At 39.9% G+C, this 18709-nt stretch overlaps 1 protein-coding gene across 5 annotated transcripts in view; it reads left to right on the forward strand.

The window, feature by feature from the left end:
• The window catches only part of cadpsa (Ca2+-dependent activator protein for secretion a), a 145425-nt gene that overhangs the window by 67427 nt on the left and 59289 nt on the right, over window positions 1-18709 (forward strand). For 3 of the 5 annotated variants that reach the window (XM_068593402.1, XM_068593400.1, XM_068593404.1), the window contains 7 exons: window positions 2352-2460; window positions 2816-3028; window positions 10690-10826; window positions 11678-11877; window positions 17543-17644; window positions 17741-17804; window positions 18092-18215. In XM_068593402.1, coding sequence (XP_068449503.1) covers window positions 2352-2460; window positions 2816-3028; window positions 10690-10826; window positions 11678-11877; window positions 17543-17644; window positions 17741-17804; window positions 18092-18215 — 949 coding nt within the window. The remainder of the gene's footprint in view (window positions 1-2351; window positions 2461-2815; window positions 3029-10689; window positions 10827-11677; window positions 11878-17542; window positions 17645-17740; window positions 17805-18091; window positions 18216-18709) is intronic. The other 2 variants (XM_068593401.1, XM_068593405.1) reach the window with 1 other exon arrangement.

Consider the following 18709-nt stretch of genomic DNA (forward strand, 5'->3'; position numbering starts at 1 on the left):
CAGAGCTGCTAGGCTTTTGAGTCATAGTCTTAAATAACTTCAATTTGACTTGGAGTAAAATCCGGTTTGGGAAAGTCCCTTGAGTCCAACAGGAGTAAAGAACAAAGGCTAGGGTCTCAATGAATGGGTGAATAATGTCAACAAAATAGGACAATGATGTCCCCAGAAAATTAAACAAGCTTCATTGTGGTAAAGGTGAAATGATAAATCCAACACTGCTGTAAGACTTTAAAAATAATACATGTCGATGTGACTATATATTTTAAAACCTCCAAACTGGAACCCTCAACATACACACATTCATTCAACCGCACATGGATGTGCTCATGCACAAAGCAGGCGTTTGCATCAGGATGGGTGACAATGACTTCAGCACTTGTGCAACAGCACATGTTAAACGTTCATCGTAGAAATAAGGCCAGCTCTGGCATGCTAGCTAGCCTTAGCACGACACATTGATTGATTGATAGAAATACCAGACGAAACGTTGTTGAATGTGGCCGGGTGGTGCATTGTTAATGTTTTTATATTGGGTTAGGTTATAAAGACTAGGACAGAACATAATAAATGTCTATGTAAGTGATATTATTTTTTAATTGTGTTGAATACTGTAGTGACTATTGAAAAAAATATTGGCATTTTAGTGTTTAGCAAAAAGTGCTTAGTGTTTTATTCCACATTTATATGTAATATATTTGAGCGGCGCTTTCAGCACGAACAGTGCAACCAACAGCAGCAGTGCTGACAGAGCTAACAGTGCTTAGCTGAGGGGAAAACAGAGCACGACATCGTTTTATTAGCTGCAACCGCTCACATGTACTAACATGCACTAAATGCATAAGCGCCCGGCTTGGCAACAACAACAAAGTATGGATTACAACACACACAGAGGAAGAGTGACTTCATTCTCCTCTCAAGCTGACATTACTACACTATATCTTTAAATGTTAGCTGTTTGGTGCCATATTAATGCAGAAACCCTTTTTATAAAGAATACTTAAAATGTCTAAAAATTCCTTGAAACTTTTAGTTATCACATCTACTCAACTTCAAACCACACTCCCTAACAACTAACTACATCACACAGACTCATTTAATATTTCTCTGACTCCATGCAGCATAACTACACACATTTTCACATTTTTCACAGTTAGGTTTCACCTTGGATAAAGAAATGAGCACAAATAAATCAACCTATTTACACGTATTATGCATATTAACACTGGTGTTGAATGCATTTTCAGCTTCACCCGGATTCGCAAATGCTCCGTGTATTATGCACATGACCAACTTGAAAGCAGGAATGTGAAACATTTTTTTAACAGTCAGGGCAGGATTTAGCAGCAACTATGGGGATATCAGGATATAATGAGCACCCTCTAAAAGTGTAAGACAAGTGTGATGAAAATAAAATCTATTAGTGCAGACTGCATTGCTTGTTATTTAGATATGCATTATTTAAACTAAAGTTGAACTCAAAAGAGTAATTAATACTGCACTTAGTAGCATTATTTCTTTTATAGTTATTTAGATTTGTGGCTTTCATATTATTGCTAACATTGATCAAGAGGATGTTTTTCTAAATTGTTCTCAGTCAATGTGGACTGAGAATCTCTATTGACACAAAATGCATTAAATGACCACGTCATGAATAGTTTTCTCACTCAAACTCAACTCCTGCCTAAATCTATCTAATCTATCTATCTAATCTGCAATTCCTACATGTTTACATACTACTATAAAAACACAAGACAAAACTGCTGTTAATTATACTGCAACTCTGCATTGTGACACATTCAGTTGTATTTAAGAAAAAAAAGCTAATTAAATGCTAAATTCCAATTTTTTTTCAACTTTTTTTTACTAAAAATACTGAAGTTTAACTTTGTGCTCTTAAAATAACTGTGAAATGGCCTGCAACAATGTAAAGCCTATTTAAATGTAATATTATGGTGGCATTTATGTAAAGAAGCACAATCCATGCAATACAAAAGTGTTTTATTGTAATCTTGGTTGATGCTGAATGACAGCAAACACTTGAAGTACAATAATACATGCTGTTATGCTTCCTGTGGTTTCAGGTGGAAGTGTAATGAGTGACAGTGTTACTGTTGTGAGACAGATGTTGTCTGTGTTTTTGGTTCCATTATGTCTTCTCAGTGTATTTTGTATGTGATATTAACTGCTAAGCTGAATGTTGGTAAAGAGGATTCTCTCAACAGTTCTGAAAAAAAAAATATTCAATGGTTAAAAAAAATGTAATTATTGATGCATTTCTGGGGATATTTTCTCATATTAATGCACACAGCATTGACTGCATTCCCTCTTCCTCCTCTCTGTGATTGGTGCAGGTGAGTCAGTACACCTTTGCAATGTGCAGCTACAGAGAGAAGAAGGCCGAGCCGGTGGAGCTCCTCCAACTAGATGGCTACACAGTGGACTACACTGACCCTCAGCCAGGTAACAGCAGTCTCTTATCTGTGCCGTGCATTACAACAAGCAATGCCAGCGAATAACAATTGCCACAATTTAAAGTGCAAAAATGTCAAAGTCCCTGCACAGCTGCAGTCCACCCACCCAGGTTTTTTTTTTTTTTTGCTGCACCGATACTATATCCTCTGTTTTAATCCAGTTGATGTCAAAATACTTTTTTTTTTTTTTTACCAATTCTTTCAACATTCAGTAAAGTACAAACGATATTAAACAAAACAGAGCATATCCAAACCTTCAATACCCCGGACATTTATAAAGGGTTACAAACACCAATGTGTGATCCCGCTCACACATAAATTATCTTCCTCCGTCTGTCCTTCAGGTCTAGACGGCGGCCGGACGTTCTTCAACGCTGTGAAAGAGGGCGACACCGTGATCTTCGCCAGTGACGACGAGCAAGACCGGATTCTTTGGGTGCAGGCCATGTACCGAGCCACGGGCCAGTCACACAAGCCGGTTCCCCCCACCCAGGTCCAGAAACTCAACTCGAAGGGGGGCACAGCACCGCAGCTCGACGCACCCATTTCTCAGTTCTGTGAGTTTTCAACTCTGTGTCCTTTAGGTCTCGCGCCACAAGATGCAGACATAACCGAGATGATGTAGCATCTTATTCAGTTGCGCCTTCGTTTACATAATTATTATATTTCCTACAGTCAGTCTGTCTCGTCAGAAAACGGTAGCACAAGAATCCCGTAACATTGATGGATTAAAGTCATTGTCGTTAATGAGATACTCTCCTGCAGGCCCATTTCATGTTTTCACACGGCAATCGGTCCTCTTGTATCTTCTAAAGCCTTCTTCTATTATACTCTTAATATATATATATTGTAAAGTGTGAATGTTATAAGTCAATGTATGAACATCAGTTTGCTCACTTTGAAATACGTATGTATATTTTTAGCTAATTGAGGCTCTGTTCATCCCTCACAGCATCTTGTGCCACTACTGTTGTTGTCTTTGCATCATTTTTTTTAAAACATATTTTCACACAACAACGATGTTCTTAGTTTGTCCTCTTCCTGGTTATGTTCTGTACCTGTTTTCAACTCTTACTTTCTCTGTGCACAGCTTCGCACTACTGTAGCGTTAAAGTGTCGGTGGCTTTGCTGTGTGTCTTTATGTTTCTCTGTTTGTCCCTTCTTCATCTTTTTCTTAACCATGACCCTGCTATCTTCTAGCTGGATTAAAGGGTAAGTGCTTTCCTCCCCGTTCTTTCTTTTCCTTCCACTTGTTGTCCATCGCTCTTCCTCCTTTGCTAACTTTCTGTTTGCTGTTTCTGTGGAAGGACAGAAAGACAAGACATACTAACACATACTGCTTTGGCTGTGCTTCTGTCTGTCATCTTCACAGCATTCATCTGTCACAGATCAGCCTATCAGAGTGCTGCATTGTAGCTCAGGGTTAAATTTGATACATCATTTTTTCTAAAGAGGACTTCATGTTTGTATCCGCTGCATCATAAAGCATGTTCACTTTTTAACAATATGTGGGATGGTTGCCATGTCACCACCATGAAAATCATGGGGACGACGACAATTAAACAACACAAAAAAAAATGCAAAATACACATTAAAACGGTTTATACCGAAATGTTTTTTATTATGTTAAAGAATTGCTCGCTCTGCAAACACATTTATATATTTTCTGTTGGCCATTTTAATTTTTTTTTTACCTCACACATAAATGAGGATCAGGAAAATAATATATTGAAAAATGTTTGCAGTAGCAGATATAGTCAGGCAGTTATTGGCCCAAAATGTTGAAACCTTTATAAAACAGAAGAACTTGTTAAGTTCTAAAGAAGGTGCACAGTGCTTCGTGTGAAACAGGATTGTCCGGAGTTTGTGGGGAATGCAAGAATGTTTAGATTGTTCATTGAGGTGGACATTGGGCAGCTGCTGAAGCACTTACATTGTTGTATTTTATTGTACATTAGTTAGGATCAGACTGTTATGCAACAATGTGTGTCCAACAAACACTGAACTGAAGTTGTTTGCTGCAGACGGGGGTTCATGTTGAAGACTTTATCCCTGTAATGAGTGGAAGTTGACTTGTGAAATTGACTACGGGCTTTTGTAAGAAAACGCACAAAAAACATTGCCGTCCCTGCAATGTCCAAAGCCGATGCTATAGAGCATCATAGCTTAAAGGGTAGGAACACTGGCCAAGCGTTGGTATTTGACGAGTTGGGATTGAAGATGTGTTGGCTGGAAGGCATACACTCGCATATCAATTACCAAAATGTCTTTACTTTCAAGTAAACGACTGTGTATTGTTTCACACAAAATGCACAGCGTAACGGACTTAAAGAAAAATGGGTGCAGACACAACACAACTAATAAATGAAAAACAGATTCCTGCATGCATTTTTGTAGGTGAAGTTACTGAGGGAGCTGTAACACAACCACTGGAGTCCCACTGAGTCCCAGCAGCGGGTAATTACCAAGTTAAAAGTGCCAGGCAATGAATAATACAGTGTGGTTGCTGCACAATTAAATCAGGCAGCAATCAGTCAATGTTACCAAATAACTACTTGTCAGTTCACACCTGGATCAACGCAATGAATAATATAACATCATGTCACCCCCACCCGACCAGCCCCCTGACTCAAATCAAAGTAGACTACATGCAAACATTGAAACTACAAAGAGGAGTTTTGCTTTCCAGCTGCTGAGATGTAAAACTGATTTTCACAGTTCATGTTTTTTTTTGTATCGATGACTGATGGTTTAACTTTTTTTGACATAGTTTAGTACCGTAAAACAAGATTATAATTACAATGAAATGATAAAGTTTGAGAGGCTTTTGTTCTCTCCAGTTAATGTTTCAAATCCTTTACTTCTAAAATTATTTCTATGAACAAGCATGCGTATGAACTGATTTGATTGACGATTTGAATAAATTCCCGTTTTCCTATTATATGTACAGTGGAAAACTTCTTTAAACCACAATATATATATATATATATATATATATATATATATATATATATATATATATATATATATATATATATATATATATATATATATATATACACACACACAAATACACTACATGTATTATGATGATTTTTCCCTATTAGTTTATTTTCTCATTACACAGCTGCCTTTGTCAGTTCCTCTGCTCCTTCAGGCCTCTTGTATGGCTTCTTGGGACCTGTTTAACAGAATTTTTCATCCAATCACATTTCACTTCTCTTTATCTATGTAAGATTAGCCTGGTTAAAATACATGCAAGAGCCTTTGCGAAACATTAGAAGTGTGATTGTTCACAGGACCTGCGTGACCATTATCTTGCGCTGTGATTGGTCAGTGACACTAGCGTCTCACCTAGAATAAACCTCTGGGACCCCTTTCCCAGAGGTTTATGTGCATCTTGTGAGTGAAATGCTAATTATGTTACTGTTTTTTTTTTTACATTTACAGTCATATTATTTCATTAACAAGCCACAGCGCTGTTGTTACTGCTGCACCTGGGGGCACTGGTGCTTCTACCCGCGGCCTCTCCTTGGCGCGGGTTGAGGTTGTCGCCGGCGCAGCTGTGTTGTAATGTCATGTCTGCACTGTGTAGGGTCAGTGTCGCGGTTTTGTTAATAGATTTGGACAACATTTTTGTTGACCTGACGAGCTGTGCTCTCCCCTAGCTGTGCTGCCCCTTGCCGGGCGCATTTCCTCCACTGTGGTGTGCAGCGACCGGCTCTTGGTCGGCTTGATAAGGCTTGGGCCAAAGGTGGCACGCCGGCCCATATATCATATATATAGTTAATACGTTATTTTATGTCTTCTGTCTCGATCATCGGGTGGTTCACTTATACATATCTGGTAAATCTGGTAAGACCTCTGATTGAAATCACTTGGGTTTTTCAAAAATGGAAAAATATTTCTCCATATAATTCAGTTAGTGACAATGGGGCTGAATGGTATCTCTTAACGCTTGATGAAGGTGCAGAGGGGGCAGGACTGAAACAAGGGTCAATTGATCTAAGTGTGTTGCAATTCAGTGAAAGTATTATGGTCATAACCGATACATGTGACCCTTCAAGTTAATGCAAGGACGGTCCATGTTCAAGTTACATGAAAGCCTTAAAAGACGGTATAGCCAAAGCATCATTATCATATCTCTCTCTCTCTCTCTCTCTCTCTCTCTCTCTCTCTCTCTCTCTCTCTCTCTCTCTGTCTCTCTCTCTTTCTCTCTCTCTGTCTCTCTCAATACAATATGGTTACCTTAAGGGAAGATCATCACTTGGTTAAAGTTAGGGAAAGACTGAAATCACGGTAAAAACTGTAAACCCCAATTTCCAGTCTGAAGTGATATTGCTATTCTTTAAGTCAGGCCGCCTGTACCACAGTGACGCTATACTGCCCAACGCTCCCACCGTCTAACACACAATTACACAATTAAATGAGTGACTACTGTACAGTCAAAGGTTTTCACCCAACAGCAACAAGACCGTATTTATGTATTTTACCATATTTAAATGTAGCTTATTTTTTTTATAATTCTTATTCAATTAAAACCCTTACTTGTTTGAGACAACTGTTTTGAATATCATTAGATGATTTAATGGGTGTTATCAGTGGTTATACGCCTCATAGATTTGATGTAGAAGAGGCCTGCTACACCCACGAGTTAGGTTCAGACGGCTGTTTTCATTTGATCACATGGTTGATCACCAATACGAATAAAAGGAGACAACGCTTACCTCTATCGGTTGAACTGATTGACAAGACTTTCTCCCAGGAGACAGTTGTCAAAATGGAATACAGTTATGTTAAGTTTGACAGCTTCATCACTGACGTGGGCTGGAGAGCTGAGGTGTTGGGGCATCAATGAGGATCTTGGCAAGCGTATGGCAAAAAGATCTAGATGTGTTTCATGGTCAGTTCTCAAAAAAAGCAAGCCGCGTGCTAAATAGCCCCAAATGCTTTTGACCATCCAACCCAGGACCAGCAGCGTTCCTCTCCTCTGGATCTATAAATGAATAGCAGCCATCAATCATTGTCAGGGCCGCCCTTCTCCAGCCCAGACGGACGAGGGTGACTAGTGTCACTGCATGTTACTGTCCAGCCCTCCCGCCTCCACTCCCGCTCACTCACATCAAACAGACCTGACAGGCCACCAGCTACAGACCAAGGGGGCACCACAATGTCACCTTTTTAGATATTTGGGGGAGGGTGGGGTGGGGGGACTTGTTGAGGGGACACAATCAGCTCCCAGCATCCCGCTCTTTGTTTTGTTTGTTGATTGACAGCTGGGTAGTCTTCGTTGGGCAGTGAAGAGGACTTTGGCTGACAAATCTCTTGATCGCTGTGGAGCTTCATATAACCTTCATTCACATGTTTCCCAGGTTTGTCCTGACTGATGGGTCAGTCTACACTCCACGGTCTACTCAAGATCAAAGTTGAATTGAATCTATGACTCAATTTCACCTTGAGGCCTGTGTTATTCTATCTTTGTGTGGGCCAGAATGAATTATACTGCTTATGTTATACCTTTGCAGCAATGTAAACATAAAAGCATTGTTTGTCTATATTTTGGGAAACTTTCTGCTGTGTCCGCATTCCCTTTCTTATCTGCTCATCCACAACCTTTTGGAGTCAAGATGTGTTGACGTGGTTTGAAATCATAAATAAAAATGGATTTAAACAAATGAGCACAAACCAATCTGTGCTAGCTCGGATAGCAAGGAGTCTGAGTCCCAGAATGTCTATAATGTGCTCTGTGTACTGGACCTGAACACAACAGCGGCCCAAAAAATGCAATAGAGTTTCAGCTGTATGAATGCTTTGTACCTGGATTTTTTTTTGTGTCCAAACAATTAGTTTTAATATTTCTTAATACTAGCAGTCAAATATAAGTGAGCAACGAGCAGAATCATTTTTGGGGTAAGGTCTTTAACAAAACACATTTAATTAAATTCATTTTGTACAGCCCAAAATCACAAATTACAACAAGTCCTTGTCCTAGTTAGTGTCAAGCATCAAGGTTCAACATTGCTCAACCTATTAACACAACATTAATAAGATTTTCAGATGTATTGACATGTAAATCCCAAATCCAAGAAAGTGGAAACAGAGCAGGTGCCCCCCTCCCCTTTGTATCCCACCAGCAAAGCCTGGTGGACCCAGGCTGCAGGTTTTGTAAGGATTCACAGCCCCCAGCCGTCCTGGGAATGTTCCCCAATCCGTCCTATAGCACCCTGGTGTAAGTATAGCACATCAGGAAAGTAAGTGAAAACCTCTTGTCAAATTTGATTTAATCCTCCTATTTTGTAGATTGAGATTAGTGTGGGGCCACACCACATCCTCTGCTCATTCTGAGATGTTCAGGACAGCGATTAATTAGAGGCCCCACCAGGGGGCTGGGGCCACCGACACTGCAGTGAAGTGGCATTAGAAGTGGGGAGGGTGTTTTGAGGTGACCGTTGGATTGTATGATAAGTAATGCAGTTCTGGACCTTGGTTAATCCTGAGCTGCCTGCTTTAGGTGTGTGGATTAACATGAAACTGGTTTATTAGCGATCAATGCAACATTATGTTTTATAAGGCAGAAGACTTGTTCAAAGCGTAGAGTAGTGGTAGCATTAGGCTTGTAAAGGTTGTTTATTTGGCTGTATAGCGTCTCAAAAGTCTGATGGCTTTACTTTTATTGGCTATAAATATTACAGGCACAAGCGGTTTAATGAGTCCACTTTGGAAATAACTGTGTTGGGCTCTCACTCCGTAGAAGTGCTGCCTGCATTCTTTTGCCTATGTAAACCAATTGGGCTGTTCTCACATCATGTGTGGCAGTGCGCAGGTTGGCGGCAGGCCTTGTTTCAGTGTCTTTTTCCTGTTCTGAATCTGGCAAGAACACACACTGATCCTCTACTAATATTTCATTCTCCCTGATTTTACTCTCCACTTTTTATGAGATAACGCCTCACACCTGTTTGTGATTGTAGCTTGTTATTATGTAAGTTACTAATTTTGCACATTTTGAAATAAAATGTATACAAATTATGAGACTAGATCTGTGAAGCTTTTATTAGTGTTTTTAGCAGGCGTGCAATGTAACTTTCAGGCTACTCAAGTATTTTACTGGAGTACAATTTGAGGTACTTGTATGGGAGAGAGGTCGTAACAATAACTAAGTCCAGTCCATTGTCCCCAACAAAGCTAAAACTGGGATCCATTTTCCAAGCTGATTATAGCTGGTTGCTGCGCATCGCTGCGGAGATACAAGTGTACAACTATTTTCAGTTCATTATGAATTGAAAGACTAAATAAATAGACTTTGGCGGGCCAAGGTGAGTGCACCCATGAAGCTGGCCCTCCCTCCAGTTACTGACCATCTCTGACTTGAGTGTTTCAGTAGCACTCACAGCCCTGTACAAAAATCCATTTGGTTACATGCATTTTCTTTTTCTGAGAATATTTTGCACGGCAATATATTTTTTTAAACTGTTGTTTTTGTCATGAGTACTTTCACACACAAAAAAAAGAAACCAAATTCAAAGGCAACAACCAATCATGATGTGTGAAATGGTGGTCTGAACTAAGACGGCGAAATTTATGATTTAATCATGACACACCAGATCCTCTACTCACCTGCTTACCTTTCAGTAGAAAGGCCTTAGCCATATAATATTTGTAAGCAAGTATTTCACATCTTTATGTTGAATAAACATGAATGTCTGACTGTGCATGAAGACAACATGAACATGACCCCCAGAACTAACCATTAACCTACAGCAGTCACCTCCTGAACGCTGCCTGGAACACTTGTTTACCTGCCTGTTGAGTGAAAACTGGCAACCCTAATGAAGGACCCTTAATGGAGTCGATGCTGGACCCAATAACTGATTGGCCTTTTAAACAAATTAAATAAAGATAATGCTTCTCCATTAAAATGTTCTATGCCTATAATACATGGCTCTGGAGCCTTTCAAAACTTTTCAAAGTTGATAATATTACTAAACTTAACTTAAATTTGCAGGTAACGTTATTCCTTGTTGTCTGTTCAGCTTTGCAGTATTTTTGGCACTTCAAGGGGTTATTTGTTTACATTTTTGTTCCACAACAGGATAAATTGATTGGCATTGGTTTATTTATTACGTTTTTTTTTCTTCTTCCAGGCACTGACATTTGCATTCTATTTGTTTCTCTCTCTCCTTGTCTGCCCCTCATTGGATGGGTTAATGGATGTGCACAGATGCTGACCGAGCCCAGAAGCACGGCATGGACGAGTTTATTTCAGCCAACCCCTGTAACTTTGACCACGGCTCCCTGTTTGAGCTAGTACAGCGCCTCACATTGGACCACAGACTCAATGACTCCTACTCCTGCCTGGTAAGGAAATACCTTGCAATGTAACTGAGAGAAGCTGAACATTAAAACGCATATCACATGACCATTCGCGTGCCCTGAGCATGCGGCAGTCAGTGTAAACAGGAAGCAGTTGGTTGCTTAGGTACAGACAATAGAAAGATAATTATCAAACTTTCTATTATACAATATCTAGTTTAATACATACTCTTTATTTCCCACACACACTCTAACTGAAACTAATTTAGTGAGGGGAAAAAATGAAACCACAGTTATAAGGCCTATAGGTCTTGCTCTATCTCCCCCACACTTCAAATGTAATAATAAAAAAAATGAAGAAATAGGGTTACGCAACAGTGGTGTGACGATCAGAGAAAGGCACGTCGTGACTGATAAGACAAATTCAAGGGTGTCTGTGTCAAATGTCTCAGTTTCTGCATGTCCAGACTAAAGCGCTTTTTCACACTAAAACACCATCAGAAAAGTTTTGAAGTGTCTCAGTTTTAGAAGTTTAAGAATGCAGGGGTGTGGATGCATGAGTTTGCATAGCAAAAGTTATGCATGTTCAAACTAGTGTGGATGTAGCCTCAGTTTGAAGGCAGCTGAGGATCGAAGGACCTAGTCCAGTTACATGTATAGTAATGTCTGTACAGTCTGTAGATTACACACAGACTACGAACAGGACTCTGGTAACCATCAGATTAATACAGCATAGCGACAATTCACTTTATTCAAATATGTCCACCTTATTTATGTTGTATCTAAAGGTCAAGATACCAGTTTTATGAAGCATGCTGCCGAGCTTGCAGTCTTGTATGCGTCTGTATGTGTGTGTTTGCTTCACTCAGCAGTGTTTGTGTGTGTGTTACCCACAGGGCTGGTTCAGTCCCGGTCAGGTGTTTGTCTTAGATGAGTACTGCGCTCGCTACGGCGTTCGAGGCTGCCATCGGCATTTATGTTACCTGAGCGATTTGCTGGAGAGGGCGGAGAACGGAGCCATGATTGACCCCACCCTGCTGCACTACAGCTTCGCTTTCTGTGCCTCCCATGTCCATGGAAACAGGTACACGTCAAGGTGCTGGCTAGTCCCATGTCTTTCACTTTACACTCAGCTAAGAGCCAGCCATGATTGCTAAAATTATTACAACACAAGATATAATTGTTTTTTATTGTCAAAGATATATATATATATATATATATATATATATATAAGATGCAATATGTGCAACCCCCCTCCTCCCCCACCCCCCGTCTGTTTTTATGCTTTTGAGTTAAATTATTTGATTTGTTTTTCTTTTGCATGTTGTTTGCATGTTGTCAGCATGCTCATTTTTGCTTTCTCTCTTGTCTACTTTTCCTGTATAACCTCTTTACCTTGTTCCCTTTCACAAACTGACCTTCCCCTCACTGTTCCTAAATCCTTGCACGTCCACACAACCACACCTAGTCAGCGTGTGTCTGAGTTGCTAAACTGGCCAGTATCTGAGGCCGAACTCGAACGAGCCCTGTTCCTTTCTGCCCCTGAGCTTCCTGCCCAAACTGCTAAGAGAGAACTCAAAATCATTGAGTTCATGAAGAAAAAGGACTTCTGGTCCCCAATTTTTTCAGGAACTAGAAGGTAAGTAACTTCCTAGGCTCTGTGGCACAGTCTGACTAAAGAAGAAAACCAAAATGTCTTGTAACCATCACCTCTGACTCGTTGATATTTAGAGATGCGGCAGCATTGTAATTCACAGTTTTTCAAGAACACAAATGGCCAGTTATTTAAAGCTGTAAATAGCAACTTGTCCAATATTAATGCACCTGGATTTTGTATCAAATTCTTTCTGCCTTTGGGCTTGAAACATGGTTTGACAAAGTTAACAGCTTGATCCTTTGTGAATTGAAGTTTAAATTCAAAGCCCTTGAGTCCAATGGCAACCCAACAACATAAATAAATGATTAGAAAACTAAACAAAACTAAAACTACCATTTGAACATAACAAACATTTGAATGCAAAGCTAACCAAAATAGAAGGGATATTATAGAAAAGAAAACGTGTTCATGAATATGATATTCTTCCAAAATTCTACAGACTGCTCCTTTAAAACTCAAGCGTCTGGTTCTACAGTAGCCTCGTTAGCTTTCAGTACAGGAGTCATCTGGCCTTCGTTCCAGTATGTACCCTGTTATCTAAGTTGCAGTATTTACCTCTCGTCTAATCTGCTGTGATGTGCTCGGACATCACATCTGTCAACATCACAGTTGGCTGTCTGCGGCTGATTCGTAACAAAGATAGACGAGGGCCACTCCGGCGCTGAGGGCAAAGGTCAGGGAGGCTGTCGGTCTTTGGTTTGAACTCAGCCATCAAAAAGTTGTTTCTTGATGCCAGAGGACAGAGTTCATTATTACACACAGAGTTTCATATTAATGTTAAAAAAAAATACACAAGCATAGGAATTTAGGTTTAAATGCAAATGTATTGTTTCAGGAAATCCCAAAATAATGAGACCTATTCATCTACGTATCCACACACATCCCAAAGAGACCTGCTCTGCCAGTCCAGCCGTCGCGCCTGGAGGTCAAGGCATGACAGGTTGACAGGTTGTCATGTGTGACGGCCGAATGTCTCCGCTGCCGACGCTGCTGCGTGTGCCCCAGTGCACACACCTCACCCAGACCACCCCCCACCTAAACAAACACACACACACACACACACACACACACCACCCCACCCCCACCCCTGCCTCCTAATAGCCTGCTGGCCTCGAGGTGTTGGTGCTCAGAGTTGGACTCGGTTGCGCGGCCGCCTCCTAAAGTGTCAGGATTTGACTTCTGTCCAACTAAATGTCCACTCCATTTAGATCCACTGTTGGTTCAGAAATGCTTTAACATAAACAGATGAAATATCAGCTGCTCTTTATTCCATATAAAATAAAGAATATTTTACCTAACTTTGACGTGAAACAACAATTCATTTTTAAAATTAAGCTATTTCACAGCGTCTACAACTATACTCACAAAATGTACATTTTTGTCTGTGCAAACATCTTATGGTATAGCAGATGTGAAATGTCAATTTTAAATAATATTTGTGATTTAAACAAGTGTGTTTTGAATAATACAGAAAGCTCACAATGACTAAATAAAATGATCACAAGTTGATCAGTTAAAAGCCCATTTCAAATGTTCTCAAATTGTGTTTGGACTGGTTTAAAGCAGCCACCAACCATTTTATCTCATATTCATTTCTTAATGAATCACTTAACTTGACAATAATTTTCTGCGGGTTCATAAAATGTCAGAAGTCACATGTTCCCAGAGTTCAAATGCCTTGTTTAGTTTAGTCAAAACCCAAACAAACACCAACCAGAAATAATTCACCGTTGAGAAACTGCAACTAGATAGCCAGACTTTATTTCGTCGTTTCCAGTCAAAGCTGCAGTTTGAGATTATTTAAAAACATAAATTGCAGGAGATTCCTAATGCAAACATGTCACATAGTATTCTACCTTGAGAACTTGATGTGTTGCTCCCCTGCATATTTAATGGTGAAGTCTGTCTGTCACTGATGGCTCATTTGCTTGTTGTCGTCACTGGAGCTGTGAAGTCATGAGGTCAAGCAAACATGAGGAAGCTGCCAAGAAACAACGATCGGCTGGATGAAAAAAAAAGAGGGAGATAGAGAGGCAGAGCCCTGCAGGACTTAATTAGTGTGAAATCTCCCTCTTTTATTCCCTGTCACAATGTGAGAGGTGAGGTGGCTTTTTACTGTGACTCTCTGTTACAATTCCTCTCCCATTTCTGAAATCAGGCTTGTATACATTCATGTATTTATAACGCAATCAATCACCAGGCACTAAACAAAAGGTTTAGAATTTTTTTGACTTCTTATCATATGATAATAGTCACCACTGGAACCGAAAACTCAAGCTTAGTTTATACCCGTGAAGCCGACACGAGGTGCACGCACCAGAAAGTGACGTAATCACGGCCGACACGAGGTCGCAGCACTTGGTCATGCATCTCTGAATCCACGTAATTACGTGACTGTCCCTGATTGAAAACTGAATTCATGTTATAAAAAAGGCCAAGTCACTTTTAAATGCGCAACCTTCCTTTAGTGTTAGCTTTCTGTTACCGTCTCTTGTGTTAATAGGTCAGTTTTAACCCATGTCTTAAATCAGCTGTAAAATACACTAAAAACAATCCATCCAATTTTTTTTTTCATCTCTTGGTTACCTTGTTAGGCCTCCTTATCCATGAAAATATTATTTTATGTTTTAATATTTTTAGTGTGGGCCTGTGGGCCTTTTCTTTGTTAGTATATAGCCCTTGATTGCAAATAAAAAAAATGCTAAAATGAACCTCACGAGAATCATATATATATATATATATATATATATATATATATATATATATATATATATATATATATATATATATATATATGTATGTATGTATGTATGTATATATATGTATATATATATATATATATCTATATATATATATATATCTATATATATATATATATATATATATATATATATATATGTATGTATATATATATGTATGTATATATATATGTATGTATATATATATGTATGTATATATATGTATGTATATATACATATATGTGCAAAAGAGGCGGAACTCATTAGGTATCAATCTGGGAACCCTGCAGATATTGTTGATGATTTAGATTTGTATTGGTTGAAAATGAGCTTGTTCCATATCAATTGGCCACAATACAGCCCCCCACCCTTCGAGACTTATCATCCTCAGATCAATAGCCGATGGTTTTGAGATTGCCTGTGTCCAGACTTGCACTTGCACTCCACGCAGTCTGCTCCTCCGCAGCCGCATGGTGTTCAGCAGCAGAGCCCTACAGGTGGCGGTGACACAATGGCAGTGTCAGTGTTCAAGTAGCCATGAAAACTGAGGTGGAGATGATCGCTGATGCTCAGCAAATTGGTTCTTCTTGAAATCTAACAAGCACTCGTGGAGCACTGCAGTAAATATACCCACCTTCCCCCAACACACACACACACACACACACACACACACACACACACACACACACACACACACACACACACACACACACACGCACACACACACACGCACACACACACAAACGCGCACACACAGTTTCTCACTGTCTGCTGACATGACATGTCGAAATGTGTGTGTGTGTGTGTGTGTGTGGGGATGGGAGGAGGGGTAGGGCGAGCAGGAGAGTGTCATGTCTCCTGCTTCTCATCATGCTGTCATGGCCACCAGTCCAACGCCTCTTCTGTCACATGCACTCTGCTCACACTCCACCAAGACCCAACCATGTCACAAGCGATAAACACATTGCATGCACACACACACCACACACACACACACACACACACACACACACACACACACACACACACACACACACACACACCACACACATACCTTAAATAACTGTCATGCCTAAGACTTTATTGAAATAATAATAAGAAACATGATAATGATAATTATTTAAGCGGAGCAGAACTCTGAATTTACCATTAAATGACTGTGTGTCTGTGTTTGTGTGTGTGTACAGATGTAGCAAAGAGCTAATATTCTATTCTCTCAGCTTGTTTTAGTCATTAGGCGCGCTGCCTTTTCCTTTCTGTTAATCACAGTAATGATGAGAGTCGGCACCTCCAAGTCATCACACTTATATCTGCATGTCTCTGTTGCCGATCTCTGCAATACGTTTTTTGTGTGTCTCATAAAACGCATGATGTTACTTGTCAAATGTCGTTCTATATGGGCACAGGTTATGCCATTCACACAGGAGAAAGTGGGAAGAATCGTTCCGTGCATTCCAGCATTCTGTGTAGAAACAAAGCATGTTCTAGATTTGCCGCAGCAATCAATGGCTGACACTTTATGAATTCCATTACAGTAATGATGTTAGTTTCCTACAGAGGTGACACCCTCCGGTTCTGAAAAGTTAAGCCAATGCGGAATGCCCCAAACTTGCATTTTCTATAATGGCCAGCAGTGGCAACTCCTCTCGTTATATTGAAGTATATGAGAAAATTATTATTCTCTCTTGATTTATTCCCTTAGTAAAACATTGTAAACATGAATGTATGGTCTCAATCTCTAGTTTCATGTCTTCTTCAATACAGCATGATGTTTATTTCAGAAATTCTGATCTATTTAGAGTGAAACAGACAGTAAAGAGGAGTATGCTTTAGGGCGTGGCTACAGTGAAACAAACAGTAGAGAGGAGAATGCTTTAGAGCTTGGCTACAAGGTGATTGACAGGTCTCTACCACAGCGTTGGCTGATCTTTTACGTTTCCGCTTTGAACTTTAACCCTTTCATGATGTATCTTTAGTTCAGTCTCCTAAAAAATCTTATTTAGCGTTTAATTGTAGTACCTCCTCCCTTACTTCTGGTTGCAAAAAAACAAGATGGAGACAGTAAAAATTCAGAAATCAAGGCTTTTTAAATCTATAATCCACAAACCAATGTGTAACAGTGACTACGTCCACTTTTTATAGACATTCAAAGGTCCCACAATGGTCAATTGTTTTCCCAGAACCGTAGGAGATTTTTAGAAGCATTAACAATCTGTAAATGTACATGTTATAAATTATACACAAACTTCATCATCAGTGGTGAAAGTCTCTCTTATGGCAGTTGGCACTCTTGATTACTTGATTCCCCAGGCTGCCGAGAGACACTGCAAAGCCTTTAATTGCTTTTAACTGCTGTTGTCTTTCAGGCCTGATGGTATTGGCACGGTGACTGTGGAAGAGAAGGAGCACTTTGAGGAGATCAAGGAGAGGCTACGGGTGCTTCTGGAGAACCAGATTACACACTTCAGGTTGGAACCGTGTACAAGCACCATGTGCTGATTTCATGCTAAACAGGACTGCTGAGGGTTCACATGTAAACCCAATCTGTGGCTTCCATACTGTAGGTACTGCTTTCCATTTGGACGGCCAGAGGGAGCACTCAAAGCAACTCTGTCGTTGCTTGAAAGGGTGAGTCACTTTGACAGCTGGACAGAAGTTTTCTTCCATTCACTTTGGTTTCCCTTTTTTTCTCTAACCACCCAAAAAGAAAACGTGTTGGCAGTGATCCATATTTATGTTTAGGATATCTCTTGATATGCAGCATTCCTTCTGCACATCAGGCAATTCCTTCTGATGCTAGAATAGTCTTTAGGTCAATTATACTTGTTCCGCGGGACATTTCTCAGTTGTCCTGTGATGATCCGTTTTGCTGTACACTGAAAGTACAAACTCTTGCTGCGTCTTTCTTTTTGTAGGTCCTGATGAAAGATATCGTTACGCCGGTTCCACAAGAAGAAGTCAAGACTGTAATCCGTAAGTGTCTGGATCAGGCCGCTCAGGTCAACTACCAACGCCTGTCGGAGTACGCCAAACTGGAAGGTAAGCCACTGCTCCCCTGTGTTAGATATGCTGTCGTTAAAGCACAGCTCTTAACCTGCTGAGTCAGTGAAAGTTACCATGAGTGCTTCCTGTCACATAGGACTTGAGATGTGAGAGATTCTAGATGCAGTGTTGTTATAGTGTCTGAACTGAGTCGGGCAGAGCTCGCAAAATGTGGCTTTTGTAATAAAGCTTATAAAACATTGTGGGGTATATCAAGGTTATGATAAAATAACAGTGACAAACACTGATAAATCACCTGAGAAAGTTTTCTTTTTTTTACCTGAGTTTTTCTAAGCCAAAGTGTGTCCTCATCATGATAAAAAAAAGTTTATTTTAGCAACGCTTAGATGAGACTTTATTTATTTATTCATGAAGGCCCATTCTGACGTCCACAGCATTATTCTTCAGCTTTTGGAAAAAATACACTTGGCTTTAGTCTTGGTTGGCTACTTTAGGACTGACTTCTGTATACAACTAATGCACACAGAGAT

This window comes from Clinocottus analis, unplaced genomic scaffold (assembly GCF_023055335.1).
Source record: "Clinocottus analis isolate CAN_PGR_092001 unplaced genomic scaffold, fCliAna1.0.p SCAF_3, whole genome shotgun sequence".
In the NCBI taxonomy this organism is placed as follows: Eukaryota; Metazoa; Chordata; class Actinopteri; order Perciformes; family Cottidae; genus Clinocottus; species Clinocottus analis.